General features: G+C 41.4%; 1 protein-coding gene across 10 annotated transcripts in view; it reads left to right on the top strand.

Moving 5' to 3' along the window:
- ntng2b (netrin g2b) overlaps nucleotides 1–18,030 on the top strand; it is a 75,706-nt gene that overhangs the window by 1,798 nt on the left and 55,878 nt on the right. For all 10 annotated transcript variants that reach the window (XM_026173400.1, XM_026173402.1, XM_026173399.1 and 7 more), the window contains exons 2-3: nucleotides 372–1,130; nucleotides 14,697–15,340. In XM_026173400.1, coding sequence (XP_026029185.1) covers nucleotides 912–1,130; nucleotides 14,697–15,340 — 863 coding nt within the window. In that variant the 5' untranslated portion in view covers nucleotides 372–911. The remainder of the gene's footprint in view (nucleotides 1–371; nucleotides 1,131–14,696; nucleotides 15,341–18,030) is intronic.

Here is an 18,030-nt window from a genome sequence, read left to right as displayed (position 1 = left end):
CCACGCGGTGTGGCGTTTTTTTTCTGTTCTTTCTTTTATTTTAACACTCAGATATTCGGGCTGTATGTAAAACAAACTCCTTGTAACTAACTGTTCGTGGCATATATTCACTTTAAATGTTTTCATAGTTTGGGGGCAGTTGTGATGTTTTCCAGAGTAAATCAGTGGGATTTGTTGCATTTTTAATCTGACACCGCGAATTAAAAGCTCAACGTTACTATAAAAATGACATTTCGAAGACGGGCACTTAAGTTTTATCGAGCATAGTCCTGTCAAATGCCACGTGTATTTATTTGCAGTGAAATTAAGAATGCGAAAAATTGCGGACACAGGTATTAACCTATTATTTATGCCCCCCATTTCACCTCCAGGACAATCGGAAGAGCTCAACAAATCTGAAATGTCCAATGGATACATCTGGAGACGCATCAACTTCTCCTCCATCCTCTCCAACTAGCTCCGCCGTTTCCCTGAAGGACACCGCTCTGTGAGACATGGATCCGCGCAAACATCTCCCACCCAACTCCCTGCAACACTATGGTTAGAGTGCATGCCGAGACTCCTCTCCGTAACATTATCCACCCCCACGCCCACTGCCCATCTTCCTCAGGAAATCAGCCATCAAAACAGTGAAGTGTCCTGCTTTCCTTTCCTCTTTGGGGCTGCCAATAACTGACGAGAAACGCTGAGAGAAAGCTGCCGATTCAGTGTTTCGTTTTGGGGAATTAATAAACCTGGAGGCAGGTGATGTCAATTTACCCTGGCCTCTCCATTCCAAACACAGCAGTATGGTGGTAGGGATGTGCACTCGTTCCCTATGATTATCGCTCCATGCTCGTAACCTGTCCTCTGAGCTCCGTGGCCCCCTCACCCTGTGCCGGACCCCTCTCCAAATACCCCCCCAGCCTGCCATGCTCCTTCAGGCTGTGTTGCTGCTGCTGCTGCGCTGCTTGGCCTCCACTCTGGGCCAGTACGAACTGTGCAAATCCCTGGTGAGCACGGACGAGGGCTCGGTGTGGGAGCATTACGCCTGCCAGCCAAAACCTAGGTCCATGAAAGACTTTATGCGGATCAAGGTGGATCCGCCTGGGATCACATGTGGAAGGCCACCGGAGAGGTTCTGCACTCTGGTGAGTCCATGTCAGGGCTTGTATCATATATGTTTCACTTTTATTAGTGACTTTAAAATGTAGGATATCGTAATAATAATGTTTCAAAGTGGTAAAAAAAATAGTGACCAGGAACACATGGGCCACATGCACAGTAGCCTTGGTCTTGAATGAAATGCACCTAAAAGTGTTGAAATAAAAGTTGAAACTATTAGTTTGGAAATCACCAGCTCACAGGGCTGAAGCGTAAAAGAGTAATGACAGGCATTTCTAACTAAGGTCAGAGCAGGATTCACACTGTAAAAGCCCCAGGGACCCGAAAGGAACGACACAAGTGCAATGACTGGGGACTGACCTAAAGGTGTTGTTTACATTAGTATGGACTTGCCAGCCCGGTGTCCGGTTTAATTTAGGGCTTCTAGAGGGGCTCGCATTTCCTGTGGTAAAATGCATACACTGGGACCTTTTAGTTCCAAGGACACTAAAGGGTGAGCTGCAGGAAAACTCGTTAAAATGTCTGCTACAGCAGTATTTAACACACTTTAGCCTGGAGGCTACTCCCAACTAATGTAGGTGTAATAATTAGAAATAAGGGTTATAAAATCGTACGAATGAAATTAAGCTTCCTCCCGCCTCTTCCGTGGAAAGTTTTATATCTGAGGTTTGACTCATGATTTGACTCACAGCACGTGTATGTATGTGTGTGTGTGTGTGTGTGTGTGTGTGTATTGAGTGCGTGTGTGAGACAAGTTCACCCTCTTGATGATCAGCCCTGCTGTCGCTGAGTGTCCACTCACTGGCAGGGCCAGTACCGGGGGTGCCAGACCCGTCTCAACAGCCCTGAGTCAATCTCACAACAAGTGTCTCCGCAGAGCGTTGGTCGGCCGACAACACATTATAAAATCATGTCATGCTGTTAATTAGGTGTTTATATTCTGAGTGACTGGAGACTTGTTAGTTGTTAAGACGATTTTGCAAACAGCCCTCCACTCTTGTCTGCCTCCCTTCCTCCCACATAGGCTGGCATTTGGGGGGTGGAGGGGTCATTTGACAGGAGCAGCAGAGGATACTGTGGTTTTCGGATACCTAATGGTTAATGATTTGTTTAACAGCGGAAACCACTGTTGTCTTGAGAGAAGCCTCTCATGTGACTTATCCTGAGAGGGGAGATGGACATAGCTAGTGGAAAGAGTGTGGCGGGGGGGGGAAAGAGAGAAGTCAGGAGAACTGCTCGCTGCCATAACGTATTGACGTCTGCCCCCTAATGGCCTCAGCCTGGAAACTTCTATAACTATGTTTCTGAGTGAGCAATGATGAAATATTGATGGACGCCTTAATGGGCTTCCTTACAAGGACTGGCCAGCGTCTCTCGTTCTCGGGGATCCAGAGTGGTGTTGCTTGGTAGATGAGACAGAAAGAGAAAGAGGAATGGAGGGCGGGACAGGAAGGAGTCTGGCCTTAGTCAGCAGTTTCACATCGGATTGGGTCTTTAGAGCAGAAAGTTCTTGTTCTTCTCAGGTTGTCGGTGGTTGTGGGGGGATTTAGAAGCAGCGCTCCCCTCTAAGTGCATTAGATGGGGATTTAGTGAGTGGGGAAGCTGTCAGATAAAAGTTTACTTAAGAAGCAAGGGATGTCAGAACAGCGGGTTTAATTCTGTACCGTGACTATATTCTTGTCATCACTTTAAGTCCTCATTCTGATTTGTAATGACCCATGAAATCTGTTCATTTTCGCTACAGAATCACTGAGCACTGAGGTCAGGATGCGATCGTGGTTAGGGTTAGGCTTACAGGGCTTTAGTTAAGGGGTTAGGGTCTGGCGTGATGGTGTTTCCACATCACAAAACAATGACATCACAACAATGTGATTGGTCGCTTGCAATGCTGAACCTTAATTTTAATAATCCAGGAACAGCACCAACACGGGGATATCATATTGTGCTTCTTTCTGCTGCACATGCCAAACAGGTATTGGTTGAGTGATATTAGGATACAGATCATTTATTTTCAAGCAAGTGCTATATTTTTCTTCCCCCTCTTCCTCTTCCTCTTCCTCTTTCTCCCCTCCCACCCTTACAGATTTGGCAGCTTTACAGAAAAGCCAGTTTCTTATCTAATTGGTGTACATTTACATTCACTCATTCAGCAGTCCCACAAGTCAAGAGAAAGTCAGGGCACTCTGGAAAAAAAAAGAAAAAGCATCACCCAAAGCGCAGAGCTGCTCACTCTTAATAAGACTACAGACATACTGTGGAAGATGTAAAATAATTTTTCCCCCCTCCACTTCTCTCACTCTACGACTGCTATGTAGCAGTCGTAGTAAAAAAAAAAAAAGCTGGGGGAGAATTTACTTTTGGGGTTTTGATGTGGAGGCATGCTGTAGCTCCGTCCACCCCCTCCCGCTCACATTGGTTTACAGTAGTTTTTTTTTGCTCCCTCCATCTCCACAGGGATGCATTTTTTCTACTCTATTTATCTCTCTTGTTCCCTGGGAATGCAGCATCCTTTCTCCTTCGCCAAACAGGCCAGCATGTTGGCTTCTTTCAACATGACGGGCTTCCAAGCACTTTGACAAAGATGCTACTGTCACTAGTGCTGTGTTAGGAGCTTCAGTAGTCTCTTTGTAGCTTCTCTGTACGGCAGCTGCTATGGAGTTGTAGCTTGCAGTCGAGGGGCGATGGTCTAAGGAGATTTGAGGCAGAACGGTGTACTGGTGGATAGGTAATAATGAAGAAGAAGTAATAATGATCCAAGCTTAGCTAAGCAGATAGATGAAATCAACACTAAATGCACACGGTGTTGATATATATTAAAAAACAATGTAGCATTCAAAGAGGTCTCACCGTACTGTTGTTTGTTATTTTGTCTCTCGGTTTTGAACCAAAACCTTCAATCAACGCTCTCCCTCGGGGCGGAGAACATAGAGCAGCTGAATGCAAATGGGTAGCGTGCATGTGTACTGGAATGTACAGTGAACCAGCAGGGCTGCATGAAACGTGCACGAGTTGGCCAACAGTGCACACTAGTATGTCTAAGAAAGACACACACAAAAAACATGCGCGCACAGACGCACACACACCTTCCTGTTTCAAAACACATTTGCCCATTTTAGAAGGTAGAAATCTGCCAGCTCTAAAAATAGACATGATAAGAGAGAGAAGCCGCGCAGCAGCGGAAAGGGAGCATGCAGGAAGGGGAGGAAGATGGCAGCTGGTAGCGTGGATCAGTGCATCCCAGACTGGGCCTATGGCCATACTTCATACTCCCTGCCCAGTGTAGCCATGCCAGGCCCGGCTGGCTTGCCCTGCCCAGCAGCGGGACTTCAAGGCTGCGCAAAAGGGCCACCCACATCCAGCAGTGGGCCATCGTCAGTCAGCCTCCCTGGGGGTGAAAGATAGCTCAGGTGGCCACTGTCCTAATAATACACCCATGGAGGTGAATTTGGGCACAGCATGAGCAGCTTTGACAGCGCAGGGGCATAATTATCGAAGGGAAAAGAGAGAGAGAAGGGAGCGGACAGCTAAAGAGAATGACAGAGTGTGACTATACAAACAAGGCAGGAGGGGGAGGGTGCGGTGATGTAATGGCATGGCTTGCTTCCCCCATTAGGACACAGTTGAAAGTGATCAGAGAGTGTTTAGATGTGTTGGCAGAACGGGAGGATAGTTATAAGTGAGATTTATCCCTGACTGAGGTGAAACTAAGAGGGATTGGCTGCAGGGCTTAGACAGTCTGAGGTGAACTTAGCAAAACACCTTGTTTAACCTATCAGGATGTGTGGAGAGGAGTAATGCTTAGTACTGAGGGATGTGTTGAGTGGGGATACTACTACGAATGCAAGAAGCTTTCATGTATCCGTCCAGTGTACAAGAGATTGAGTGGCAACAGTGTAAGGAGGATCCTTTAAAAGTCTGGGTTAGAAAATTCAAACAAGGGCAAGGATGCAGCATCCTGCAGCTGTCCAAACGCTTCAGTGTATCAGAATCTATCAGAACAGACAGAGAAAATACAGATATCCCCTGGAACAGCCTATTGACAAGTACTTGGTATGATTTCCTTTGATTTGAAGAGTTTTTGGCCCCCCGGCTCTCACTACAATCCACATGTTCTTACACTAAGGCAAAGCACCCCCCCCCCCCCCCCCCCCCCACAAAAAAAAACAAACAAATAGTTTGATGTCAACTTTCTAAAAGCCTTTAAAATCAAAAGCAACCCTCCACTCTCCTGCATCGCTTTCCCGCACTTGCACACGAGCATACTTCCTGTGCTAACTTTCAGGATGACTTGAGGTGCATATAAGAAGTTTTCAGATTAAGGTTTTCAGTGAAGCTGTGAACACGGATCATCTTGGTTTACCAAAAAATCTATAAGGGAGAAGTAGTGACTAAAGTGTTTTCAAAAGCAAAGATTGAAAGTATGAGGACGCCCAGGCTTACAAATACCAGAGTTTGACATTTATTTCTCTTAGCGCAGCTCCTCAGTTCAAAAAGTGTGCAGAAGAAAAAGATGCACAGTTCTGCTCAAAAAGATTTAAAAAAAAAACAGACATTTTTTAAATCTGGCTGATGTCCCCTTCAAGGCAGTCTTCTTGGGTAGCAGTTCACTGTTTTCTATTTTTAGATCACTCCAGTGTGTCAAAAAGGTTGTCTTTAAAGTCACAGGACATAGGACTGGTGGTGAGCAAACTTTATGTTACTGCTGCCTAAAAGATTTGATGGAAGGATGGCACATGCAGTTCAGGTCGCTTCTGCCTAATGTTCTCTGTCAGATGCCTACATTAGTCTTGACAGTCTGACTCTCGGGGTTGACTTCACAAAGAACGACCCATGAATTTTTAAAAAAACATAACATCAACAACAGCAACGAGTTCCAGGAAGTGATTTAAATATAGCAACAAGGAAGCAGTGCAGATGTGCACAAGAAGAAGGAGGGATAAGCCAACTTTAAATTAGGTGTAAAAGTCAGTTTAAAGGACTTAAAGGTACAGTTTGTAAAATTCGACCACCAGTTGTCAGTAGATTTCAATTCAAGTGTATCATTCTAGCTACAGTGGCTGCTGTAGGACAAACATGTTTTAGGCAAGCAAGCGAGATAAGAAACATTTAATTTTGATTCCATCCCATAACAGATAGATTCACTATATTACTGTTTGTGTAAAAAAACAATTTTTCTAAACATTATATTTTAAAAATGGATATGTGTCAATTAAATACTTTGCTATATTTTCAGTTTTTACCCTCAAGTCTTCTCGAAAACTCTGGCTGCTTTTCATCTGTAGAACCGAGATAGCAAAGTAAGTTCAGACTTGATCTGAGTTTTTTGCATTCTGGCTATGCTGTCAGGCTGTTTACCTCACAAAGTTTACTTGTCAATATCGTGGGTGAAAACATCCATGTCTATTTACCCTGGAAGAGAAGAAGAAACTTTGTGAAAGCAGTCCAATACTCTCCAATGACATTGATATTGAGGTGAGGGGTGAGGATGTCTTGAATTTTATGCTGGTAAGCGGTGCTGTTTTTGCTGCGCTAATGAAACTTTGTTGGACTCAGACACTTAGAGAACGAATTCTCATAAAAGATGAGAAATTATTCAAACTGTGCATTGGAGTGAGAGTGTGATTCTTAGGACACTCAAGCCTAACGTTAGCTGGCGTAATGTTAGCTTATAACCAGCTGTTGTTGTTTAGTTGGCGCGTTGTCATCTGTCCAGAAATAGCAGGGTTGCATGTCCAATTTTAATGTGTAATTAAAATTTTCCTCCACTTTTTGGCATACTACAAATGTGGCCGATCTCTAGCCACAGACATAAAACACAATCAGACAGAATTGCATTTTCTATATCAGCCTCTGTAGTTTGTTGCCCCATCATCTACAATACAATGTATTTTTAATGGATTCATTCTCAGTTCCTAACAAAGCATACAAGTGCAAGTACAATATTATCTTTGTCTTTTAAACAAAATCTACAAACAACTGTCTGCATCTTTAAAATAAAACTTCATGCAGCTTAAGAGGGATCCGAGAAAGAAGCGGGGACCTACCTCAAGTGATCCGTCAGTGTCAGTTGCAGTGGGCCAAAGATTGTAAAGCTGTCATGACAAAATACTTGGAGGTGTGACATAAAAGCTTGCCACACTTCTATATCCCACCCCTCATCCCCACTTGAGGTTAGCCACCATTAGCATAACCGGTGCGCCAACTCTCAACTCATAGCTGTCAGTGTAGGCAAGTTAGACATGATCAGAGATGGGCAGTAACGCGTTACAAGTAACTTTTTTTTACAGCGAAAAAACCTCCCTAAACTTCCAAGCAAGCACCGAGTGCGCAACGACATAATGGGAAATTCACAGAGAAACTCGCGGATTCTTCAACTGACCACGGCACACCTGCACCAGGGTAAACCTCCGCCTACCGCAGTCCTGCTTTACAGGTGAAAATAGAGCAATAGGACCGCTAGTCTTTGACTTTATTTATTTTCTGCTGTGTTTTACTTCCATCTATTTGAAAGAGTGAGTGTAAACACAAAAAAATTTTTATTTTATGTGCTGGAATGTGTAGAAAATAGGTTTAAATGTTAAACTAATTTATTCAAGTCCGACAATGTTGCATATAATTAAATTTTTGCTTGATGCATAAAGTTAAAAGATTAAAACTGATAAAACAAGTTTTAAAAAGATACTTTTCCATTTGATTACATTTTGTATGATGGATTATGTAGAAAAAGTAGAATTGGGCTGAAAGATCTATCGCTTTATCACCTCTTCAGGTTGTAAATCGTGTTTTTAAAAAGTAACTAAGTAACTAAGTAATTAATTACTTTTGAAAATAAGTAATCAGTAAAGTAACGGGATTACTTTTTGGGGGAAGTAATCAGTAATTAGTTACTGATTACTTTTTTCAAGTAACTTGACCAACACTGGACATGATATGTCTGATTCTGTTATATGAGTTTTAATGCTTTTCTTAAATTGTCAACTGTGAATTCAGCTGTGTTTGCAGACTGCATTTGAGATAAACTGTTAGTGCAATATTTAAAAAATACAGAAAGGTAAAGAAAATGATATAAAGATCTCTGTTGCACAGTTCACATCTCATCTCTTCTGCCTTACCTTACCTACATCTCAACTACCATTGGTTTAGATTTTACAACGGACCCTGAATCCATCTAATCGCTACACTTGGAGACAACAGTAACTCTGCCAGATATTTTGGATCTGCTATAAGCACTGCCTGAATTCTAAGATAAGTTGCTAATAAAACTCGTGCTGGTTCAACTGCGGTAATTTGAACAGGAAAAGCTCTGCTGCTGCTTCAGATCAGCGTGGTGTCGCCGCTTGGTCCTTCTTATTCTCTCCTCCTCCTCATGCACAATCACACATGCCTACAGTAAACATTTACTTTTTCCTGCCTGCGCACACACATGCACACGAATACACGCACACAGACATAAACAACACCCGCCCACACAAACACACACCTAAGACACTTTTACACTTGCCAACTGCTGTTTTGCACCCAGCAAGACATTTTCCAGCAAGCGGATAATCACTTTTTCAGGTAAAGTAAAAGGTTTGTAATCCTTTACATGTACAAATACACAGTTACGTACGCTCGCTGGCAACACACACACACACATACTGATGTACTGTCTCCATCCAGGGTAACAAGAACTTGCAGCATGATGGAAAAGCTTCCAACAAAATAAAAGATTACGTTATAAGTGAAAAAGCAATATCTCTTTCTCTTCCCCTCTGTGCCCTTTTTAATGGGGAGGGCCATTTCATTTGATGTTTCTCCAAAATAAAATAAATTGCGTTCTCTGAGTGAGGGTCGGTACCTCTATTCCCCTCGCTAGCAATGTATTGTGGAAACCTCTATAAGTGGAGGTAGAAATAAAGCAGACAGCGTGATAGAGAAAGGTGGCAACAGAAAATATTTCTTGGGAACACAACTAGTCATAAGAGCAAAGGAAGGGACAGAAATGTAAAGGAAAATTTTTTGCATACTTCTTTGTGAATGGATGGTGGACTTTTTCTTTTTCTTTACAGAACAAGAGTTGTTTCATCGCTCCTGATGTGTTCAAAAACAAGGCACACAGCCGTAGCATGAGCCACATTTTTAGCACTTGAGGTATTTCTAATGATCATTTAGGATCTCACTGTATTCCTGTGAGTGAAAACAAGAAAGCCACTGACGGCAGGGGCATCATGGCGGCTGTTGTCGTGGAGACGGGATCCCGGTGAGGATAATTGCTGGAGGGGCTTAGCAGTGCGGGCCACCTGCCGCAGCATTTGGCTGGGATCTGTGTGTCTGTGTGCTTCTGTGAGGGAAAAGATTGTGTTTGCTGGTGTGTGTGTGTGTATCCTGGAATATAATGATATATATATATATATATATATATATATATATATATATATATATATATATATATATATATATATGTGTATGTATGTATGTTGAGCCTGGCTGGGGAATAAGGAGGTGGAATAAGGAGGACACGGGCAGACAAAGGGCTTAAACATAACCTCATGTAAGTCTCTCACGGGGGATAAAATCTTCCAGCTTATTACAGTACATATCACCTCCAGACTAGTTAATCCTAAAGGGCCGGCTGAGGTCGGAGGAGGTTGGCGAACGCTTTCGACCTGATGCTGTAAAATACTGTAATGACTCCCTCATGTTGTCTGGTACTCACATGCTTTCTGTGTCAGACAAAACAGGAAATGCTATCACCGGTACACTTCAGGCGCTAACCTATATGTGCTCTATCTGGGACTGTGTGACAGTGCGATCATTTTCAATCGGATTTGTAGGTCAAGGGTCATCCTCAGAACAACAGGCGTACTAATCTTACTTTGAGTGTGTGTAAACACGTGTGTGGACGGGTCTGGATTGAAGGTCACAGAAGCAGCTGATCCACCACGGAGCTGCTACTCTCACTCCGAGGCTCGCTATAACCCTCTTCATCTGATCCTAATTACTTTTTCTGGTTGCAGTTGTTTATGAGCATTGTAGATGATCATCTTAAGTGTGTTTGCGCTGACAGCGATCTCGATGTGAGTCAGTGCAAAGAGAGATAATTGGGTTATCAGATGGGGAACAATGCTGCTATGTTGCTCCAGTGAGCAGAGAGATAGATTATCTGCAGTTTCTGGTATAAAGATACCACTGCTGTGTCTTCACATGCATTATGATCCCGCACAGTGTCTTTTGTGCCATACAGCTTCTCTCAGCACCAGCTCAGCGTTTGCTTATGTTTGGAGTTTTCCCCACTCTGCACTGTCACCATAAATCAGATGATTTATAATCTCAGCCTCGCAGGATTGTAACTTTTGCTTTTGTTATCAGGCCACTAGAGTGAGCTTGAGTGACTGCTCACTTTTCTGTAGCGCAGTCCAATGACTTTATTCAAGAGGGCTTGGCAATAGATGCAAAGAAGCAGCGACACGTGATACGCACTTGCAAGGTTCATCAATATTGTGCAGTACTGCTTTCACAGAAAGAAGAAACTGCTGTTTCATGTGATACTCCACCCAAAATCTTTATGGAACTGAAAGGTGGCTGTAGAAAGCTTGATTTCTTTTTAGTAGGGGGGGGGGGGGGAACCAAAGGAGCTTCTCTGACCGCTTCTCCTACTCTCCATCTGTATTCTCAATATATTACAAATACTCAGATATCCATGAAACGTTTGCACCTCAGACCCAACTCTGTCAAGCTTGTTAGCAGCTGTGTCATCTTGATGTTCAAGCGCCCCTTCAAATTCTATACAACCAACTTTTAAACCCTGCAGGGTCAGTGTTTGATCGTCGAAACACAAATTTGTGGTGAAATCATCAGGCGACCAAATTTAGCCTTGTTAAAATTTAAGCAGCAGCACCATTACATTACTCTACATTAAGGCTTCTATCCATGGTGTAATACACTTTTTCAGTTCAACATGTAGCCATGACTACAATTTGATAAATGGCTACACCAAAAGTAATTAGATCTCAATTGATCGAATGACTACTATATTTGCATAAATAAATTCATTACATTTTGACAATATTTTAACAACACACATTATATGTGCATTGAATTTTAGCCAGGACCAAGAAATTGGTATTATCAAGAGAAAAATGTTTTTTTTCTTTCTTTCTTTTGGTCTAATTAATACAAGAATAAACAATATGGCAGATCCTTGTGATAAATTGTTAAAACATCTCATTGGTTGTTAAGGCTCATGATATGTGATGTTACAGGTCCAAGTAGGAAACTGTTCTTCTTCCCCACCTTCCACTAAACGCAACAACCCCCAGGGACCCATATCAGGTCCTCTTCTCTTCTCAGTATACATGCTCTAGCTTTCAGAAACACAATATTCCCTTATACCTGGATGATACTGAACTTTATCTACTTGCCACACTTGAAAATATCTTCTCAGTGAAAAAAGTCTTTGTCTCAAATTGTGGACCCTCCTTCAACTAAATGATACCAAAACCAAAACTATTGAGTTTGGTCCATCAAACTCCACAAATATCTTAACAAACACACCTGGTGCTCCTGGTTGAAAATCTTGGTGTTTCTATGGAAAGTTCCTTTATTAATCAAATCAGCAAACTCAGCTTTCACTAATTGAGAAGCATCACTTAAATAGAGCTGGTTTAGGCTCTAAAGGATATGGAAACATAAATCCACAGCTTTATCACCTCACAGCTGGACTCTAACTGGTACAAATAAAAGATAACATGTCACTTCTGTTTTGGCTTGGCTGTCCTGGCTAAATACAAAATTAATTTTAAAAAGGTTATAGGTTGTCTTTCAAGCCTCCCTGTGGATCAACTCTATTAATTTCAATCCATATTTTGCCTCTGGGTCCCTGAGGTCATTTTGTCAACAACTTCTCTCATTGGCCCCATTTTCACCTAAAGACGACTAAAGGTCATTTAAGGTAATTGAGCCTTTGCATTTATTGCACCGAGACTCTTGTACAGTTTGCCAACTCACATAAAAACCTGTCCAACAACTTAAAATTTGAAATAATTTTTAAAAACCTACCAGTTTTGGGATCTCACTTGCAGGTCAAATGCTAAAGAATCAGTACCTTGCTGAAGAATTTTCTATATGGTGTAAATATGAAAGCTAACTTTGTCTGCTTTACAACAGCCCATCTTTACTGCATAATAATTGAAAATCTTCAAACTAATTATTTAACTAAACATGTTTTTTTTTCTCCCTGTAGTAGTTATTTTCAGCCTAATTACTATTATTTTACCAAATGACATTTCAAGTTGAGCTGGTGCATTCTTAAACACTACAATTAGAAACAGCACAAACGCTAAAAGTAAAAATAATATGGGAGGATGAAAAAAGAGAAGAAGAAAGGGGAGGAAGCAGCGGAGAAGCAGGGGCGGTAGAGGTGGAAGAAAAAAAGAGGGATATTTATACTCTCTAGTCCATCAAGAGCTTGTTAAGCACGCAGCGGTAAAACACAGAACGACAGCCAGATTTCGAATAAATAAAAGAATAAGGATGACATCAGCTGTAGAACTGCAATCAGTTACTACGAGTGGAGAAAACCAGAGAGGAGGATGAAAACACAGCTGAAGATTCATTATTGTAATTATGCAAACATAACGCTGTTATGGGAATCCTTTTTCACAAGGTACATAAAAACTTAAATAACAAATAAATATACTGACATAAATTTAAACACACATTCAATATATAAATACAATATACTGACATGTATTGTTTGTGACATGTTGAATTTTAAATGTGAAGTGATGTGTAATGAAAGAAGACAGTATATGAGGGCAATAGAGTGAATGCTTGGTCAAATAATACAAAGATATTTGTATTTGATGCAATTAGTGACTTCAGCTAAATATTGTAGAAAATCATAACTCTAACAGTCTAATTAGTGCATCTTGGGGGCATGGTTAGCCTTCTGAATGTAAAACAATCCAAACAGCACGAGAGCTGAGCTTTGCAAATTAAGCACCAAGAGAGATGGCTGCGGATCTGTGGGATTTCCTTATGTAAATATTTTTACTTGGGTGGTGATGGGGATGTCAGACAACTGGCTTAAAACAGTCAGCTGCATCAATTTCACTGAAACCTCTGCAGTGGTTTTAATATGACGAGCCAGCATCTGTGGAATTAAAGATGTATAAAACTTATTTGAAAAGTTGGTGGAGTTGCGACAACTCTTAATGTTAGTTGATGCTAACTTAGGCTCCTAGAAATTACATTTATCACACCATGTTTTTTGTTAATTAACATATTTGGCAAGTTACTAAAATGATTAAAGCCAAGCTATTTTATTTGCTTTTCGCTGGAATATCAGATCATGCAGAACATTGGTGTAATGACTATAGCACTGATATATTTTATAGTTATGTGTAGACAGTCAGAAATTGGGCTAGGAAAGGACTGTGGTCTGGTTTAATATATAAAATGTCTTGATACAAAATGAACTGAAGGCACAGCCTTGTCGCCTAAATCTACATAGAGATGGGAATCACTTGTCAGGAGCTGCAGCCCACCCTTTACCCTCCTCTCTGTGACTGTGCTGCAGTACATACACTAAATATAGCACTTCATTCACTCAACCCTGATCCCAAACATAATCCAGCCAAAGATTACATTTGTCAATGCTGAGAAAGCCGTGCTGTATCACGTATATAAAGTAGTAATGGACCTGATGTTTTTTGTTGGAGTTTTTTTCATTATGTTTTGTTTTTTGGGGGGTTGTTTCAGAATTTGCAAGCCTAAACAAGTGGAAGATGAATTTGTCTTACTGGTATCAAGGGAAGATGAGATGCATGAGATATTCTTACAGAAGCATTTCTCGTTGCAGGTGTAAAGAGGCTTGTAGCTCTCTGTGAGCAGCGTGACTAATCCTGTTGACTTTTAGTTGTGTAGAGGGGCAGCAACTTGAAAGTCTTGGCATCACTAGAAGAGGAGGATCAATTCTCTGGAGTTAAAAGTGCAGCAGCACTCTGCTGTCTATGCAAAGACAGTGATGATGCACGATCCTCTTGACCTTCACACTTCCTGTTGTGTTGTTTGGCAAGTTTACTTTTAAGCTCTCTGTCCCTTGGTGCATTGGAAAGGCCCTCCATACACGTCTCTTTTTGTCTTTTTTGGGAGGATAATATGGAAGATTTTGGTGTTGAGCTGTGGATATTGTGGGAATAAATAAATATCTTTTGAATCAGCATTTGTACTGGGAACAAAGGAACATCCTGATGATTGTGAATAGAATTTGTAAATCCGTAGCTTAACATAATTTTCCGTTGCAGTAATGATGGCTGCAGCTACTGCAGGGACCACAAATCCATTTTTAAAGCAAAGACATTTTGTTGTCTTGTCAATTGAGAATTTGCTGAGCCTATTTAGGGCTGGATGACCAGAAGAGAAAAGCAGACAACTGCCCAAGGGACTCAAAGGGCCCCAGTGTCAATGTGAATTTGCAGTAATCTAATAAAAATGCAATTTTCGGGAATATGCACTGTATTATCAAGTATTCATTACTGTTCCTCTTGTTAGAGTCATTCCCGAACCCCGAATGAAATCCTTTCTGTCTGTCTTTATCTCTCTTTTAGGAGAACCCATACCTATGTAGTGACGAGTGCGATGCCTTAAATCCAGACCTTGCCCACCCTCCTCAGCTGATGCAGGACAATGAGCGCAACGGCCTACTTACCTACTGGCAGACAGTAACATGGCGAAACCACCCACTGCCCCTGCTGGCCAACGTCACCATGTCCTGGAACAAGAGTCTGGAGCTCACAGACGATATCCAGATCTCCTTTGAATATGGCCGCCCTACGATCATGGCTCTGGATAAGTCCATGGACCACGGACGCTCCTGGCAGCCCTACCAGTTCTATGCCGACGACTGTCTGGATGCATTCAACATGCCACCCAAACAAGTGCGCGATCTCTCACCTGCTAACATCACACGGGTCATCTGCACTGAGCAGTACTCGCGCTGGGTTGGCTCCAAGGCTGAAAAGAATGTGAAGTTTGAGGTGCGGGCACGATTTGCTGTGTTTGCTGGACCTCGGCTACAGAACATGGACAACCTGTACGCCCGAATGGAAAGTATGAAGGGACTGAAGGACTTCTTCACCTTCACCAACCTTAGGTTGAGGCTGCTCAGGCCTGCCCTCGGAGGTACCTATGTCCAGAGAGACAACCTACTCAAGTACTTCTACGCCATCTCCAACATCGAGGTACCTGCCAGGTGAGAGCCACTTTTGACTACATCTTGATACAAATTCACACCTTTGAATGTAAATCTGATTATGAACATAAGAAATTCTTTGGTGAGAAGAATACAAAACATGAAACTATTAAGAACTCCGTACAGGACAAAAAAAATAAATAAATAAATAAATAAAACTATTAAAAACATATGTGTTAAACTGAAGTTCACTAAGAGGAACATTTGCAAAGTATTAAAACTCAGACAGATTTATATATTTATAAAATGGGAGCCATTTTATTCGGTTTATCCAGTTATAATATCTTGATAAAATACCAGCATCCTTTTTAAAATCAAACATTACTCTTAATAAGAATAGCTTAACAAGGGTTAAAGGGTTTTGTCAAGGGCACAAATAAATGTTTGAGGATAGGAGCAGAAATCTCAAAGATGCTCAGCTGCTAAATTTCTGTAAAACACATTAAAGGCCTAGACCAGTCAGCAAACACCTGACAACCTCCAGCTGCTAATGAGAAATGTGTTCAAAATCCTGTGTTCAACAGCCAGCAACAAACAAACCCATCAGGGAAGACATGTTTTATGTATGCTAGCTACTTCTAGCTACTTCCTATAACTAGCTAGAAGTAGCTAGCAATGACTAAAGGTAAGCTGCAAAATATTGATATCATAATTTAAATAATATTAAACTTTGTTTTAATTGAAAACCATTTTAACAATGACTTACATAGTCTCCAATCGAAATATTAAATACCAAAGCAAAACCACAACAGTTCAATTACATCAGTAACAGTTTTCCATTTCATATAACTTGGTAAGGGTCCAAATGCCACTGAATCTTTTATCAATTCTTGAATGTAGCTTTGTATTTTTTAAGTAACTAAAACTAGAAATATAAACTTATTCAATGAAGTTGAATGATGTTACATAATTTTATTTTGGTACAAGAAGCTAGAAATGATTCTTGCTGGGAATGTTATTGTATTTGCTTGATTTTTTTAGTAATTAATTGTTGCTTTATAAGCTGTATGTTGTCTGTAAACTTTGGATGTTTTCAGTCCAGTTGCTATAGGTGTACGAAATGAAGCACTTAGCCATGCATTTTGTCTTTACAAGCATTTGTGAAAGAATGAGTTGTTCTAAAGAGCGCCGTGAATTCAAGCGCCATAGTGTAATAGGATCCCACCATTGCTGCAAATAAGTTTGTGAAATTTCTTTCTAGGTGTTCAACAATCAAGAGTGGGTGGTATTATTGCAAAGTTAACATGTTTAGGAACCCCAGCAATTCAGCCACAAAGTATGAAAGTTAAAGGTTCGTCGGTTTAGTTTTAGTTTTTTAGCTTTGAGAATGATTTCCGTGTTTGAGTTTCGTTGTTAGTGAAAATGTTTTGTTTTTATTAATTTCAGTGGAAATTTGAAATTTTTTAAGTGAGAGGCGTATTTTTTGACATTGATTGTTCGGACACATTGACATTACATTCACACAACTCGACCAAAATAATGAAGGTCTTGATTCAGAGCGGCGAGGTTAATTAGTTCAAAATATTGATCTTATGTATGAAAATTTTAACTGGAGCCTTCTGTATGCATCACAGTAACGATCAACTAGACCATTTCTCTGCAGAACAGTCAGCACTCTGTTTAACTTTTAAAAAAAAACACTGTACGCTTGCAGTCGTTGACGATATAGTGGGATGTTTCTCTGTACTCACACTATTTGGCAGAGTACAGTCAACGGCTTGGAGAGAAGCCGCTTGGACCGATAGACCAGTTTTTCAGGGTAGCTGATACAGAATTAACTGGCACTGCAGCCACAGAATGCAACATCCAGCACCAGCTATAAAAGTGAAAGTGTTAATTTTACATGCGTACGCTGTTTAATATGAGATTAGTGAATCTTCGCAGACCAGATCCAATATGGAACTGATCATATTTATGCTTGTAGTTCAGTATTACTTTTCCTGCACTCAGACATGACAGATAAGGTATGTTCACCTGCCAGTGAATGTACCCTCTGTTCTGACATTCAGCCACACACTTTCACACACAGCTACTGTGATCTGAGGGCATTTCAAATGACACCCCCCCACCAATCCCCACACCTCCACACATACTCTCTCTCAGCCTGAGTCCTGGTCTGGCTGTCACTGGCCTGTGAAGACAATGATTAATGACAGAAACACGTGGCCTCGGTGGTCGAACGTAAACCGCCATCCACATTCTGCCAGAGGAGCCGGGAACCCTTACATGGCAACTTTGTGACAGTGAATGATGCCCGGGCCGTCATGCTGCTGCTTAGCATCAACAAGCCATCTTTCCTGCCTTTCAGAATTCTTCCAGAATTATTATTCCAATCAATACAGCAGGCTGACATTTGAATGGTATTTAACATCCTTGTTGGGATGGCATGGACTCAGAAGAAGAAGGCATAATTTGTGCGTGTGTGTGTGTGTGTGTGTGTGTATGTGTGAGAGAGAGAGAGAGAGAGAGAGAGAGAGAAGCAGACAGGGGTTGAGAGTGAGATGGGGAAAGTGAAAATGAGCTACTGTTTGAGTGAGGCGTTGACCAATGGGGCCTTTGTGTGTGCGTGTTTGTGTGTTTGTGCGTGTGTGTGTTGAGTCAAGGTATGGGGGTGGGGGGTGGGATGTCTGATAAAGTCCTGAGTGGATGCTGACACAGCACACGCACACAAACACAAACAGCCCTCTGGC

Source organism: Astatotilapia calliptera, chromosome 7 (genome assembly GCF_900246225.1).
Source record: "Astatotilapia calliptera chromosome 7, fAstCal1.2, whole genome shotgun sequence".
Lineage (NCBI taxonomy): Eukaryota > Metazoa > Chordata > Actinopteri > Cichliformes > Cichlidae > Astatotilapia > Astatotilapia calliptera.
The sequence above is the reverse complement of the archived record's forward strand: the minus strand, read 5'-3'. Positions and strand labels throughout refer to the sequence as shown.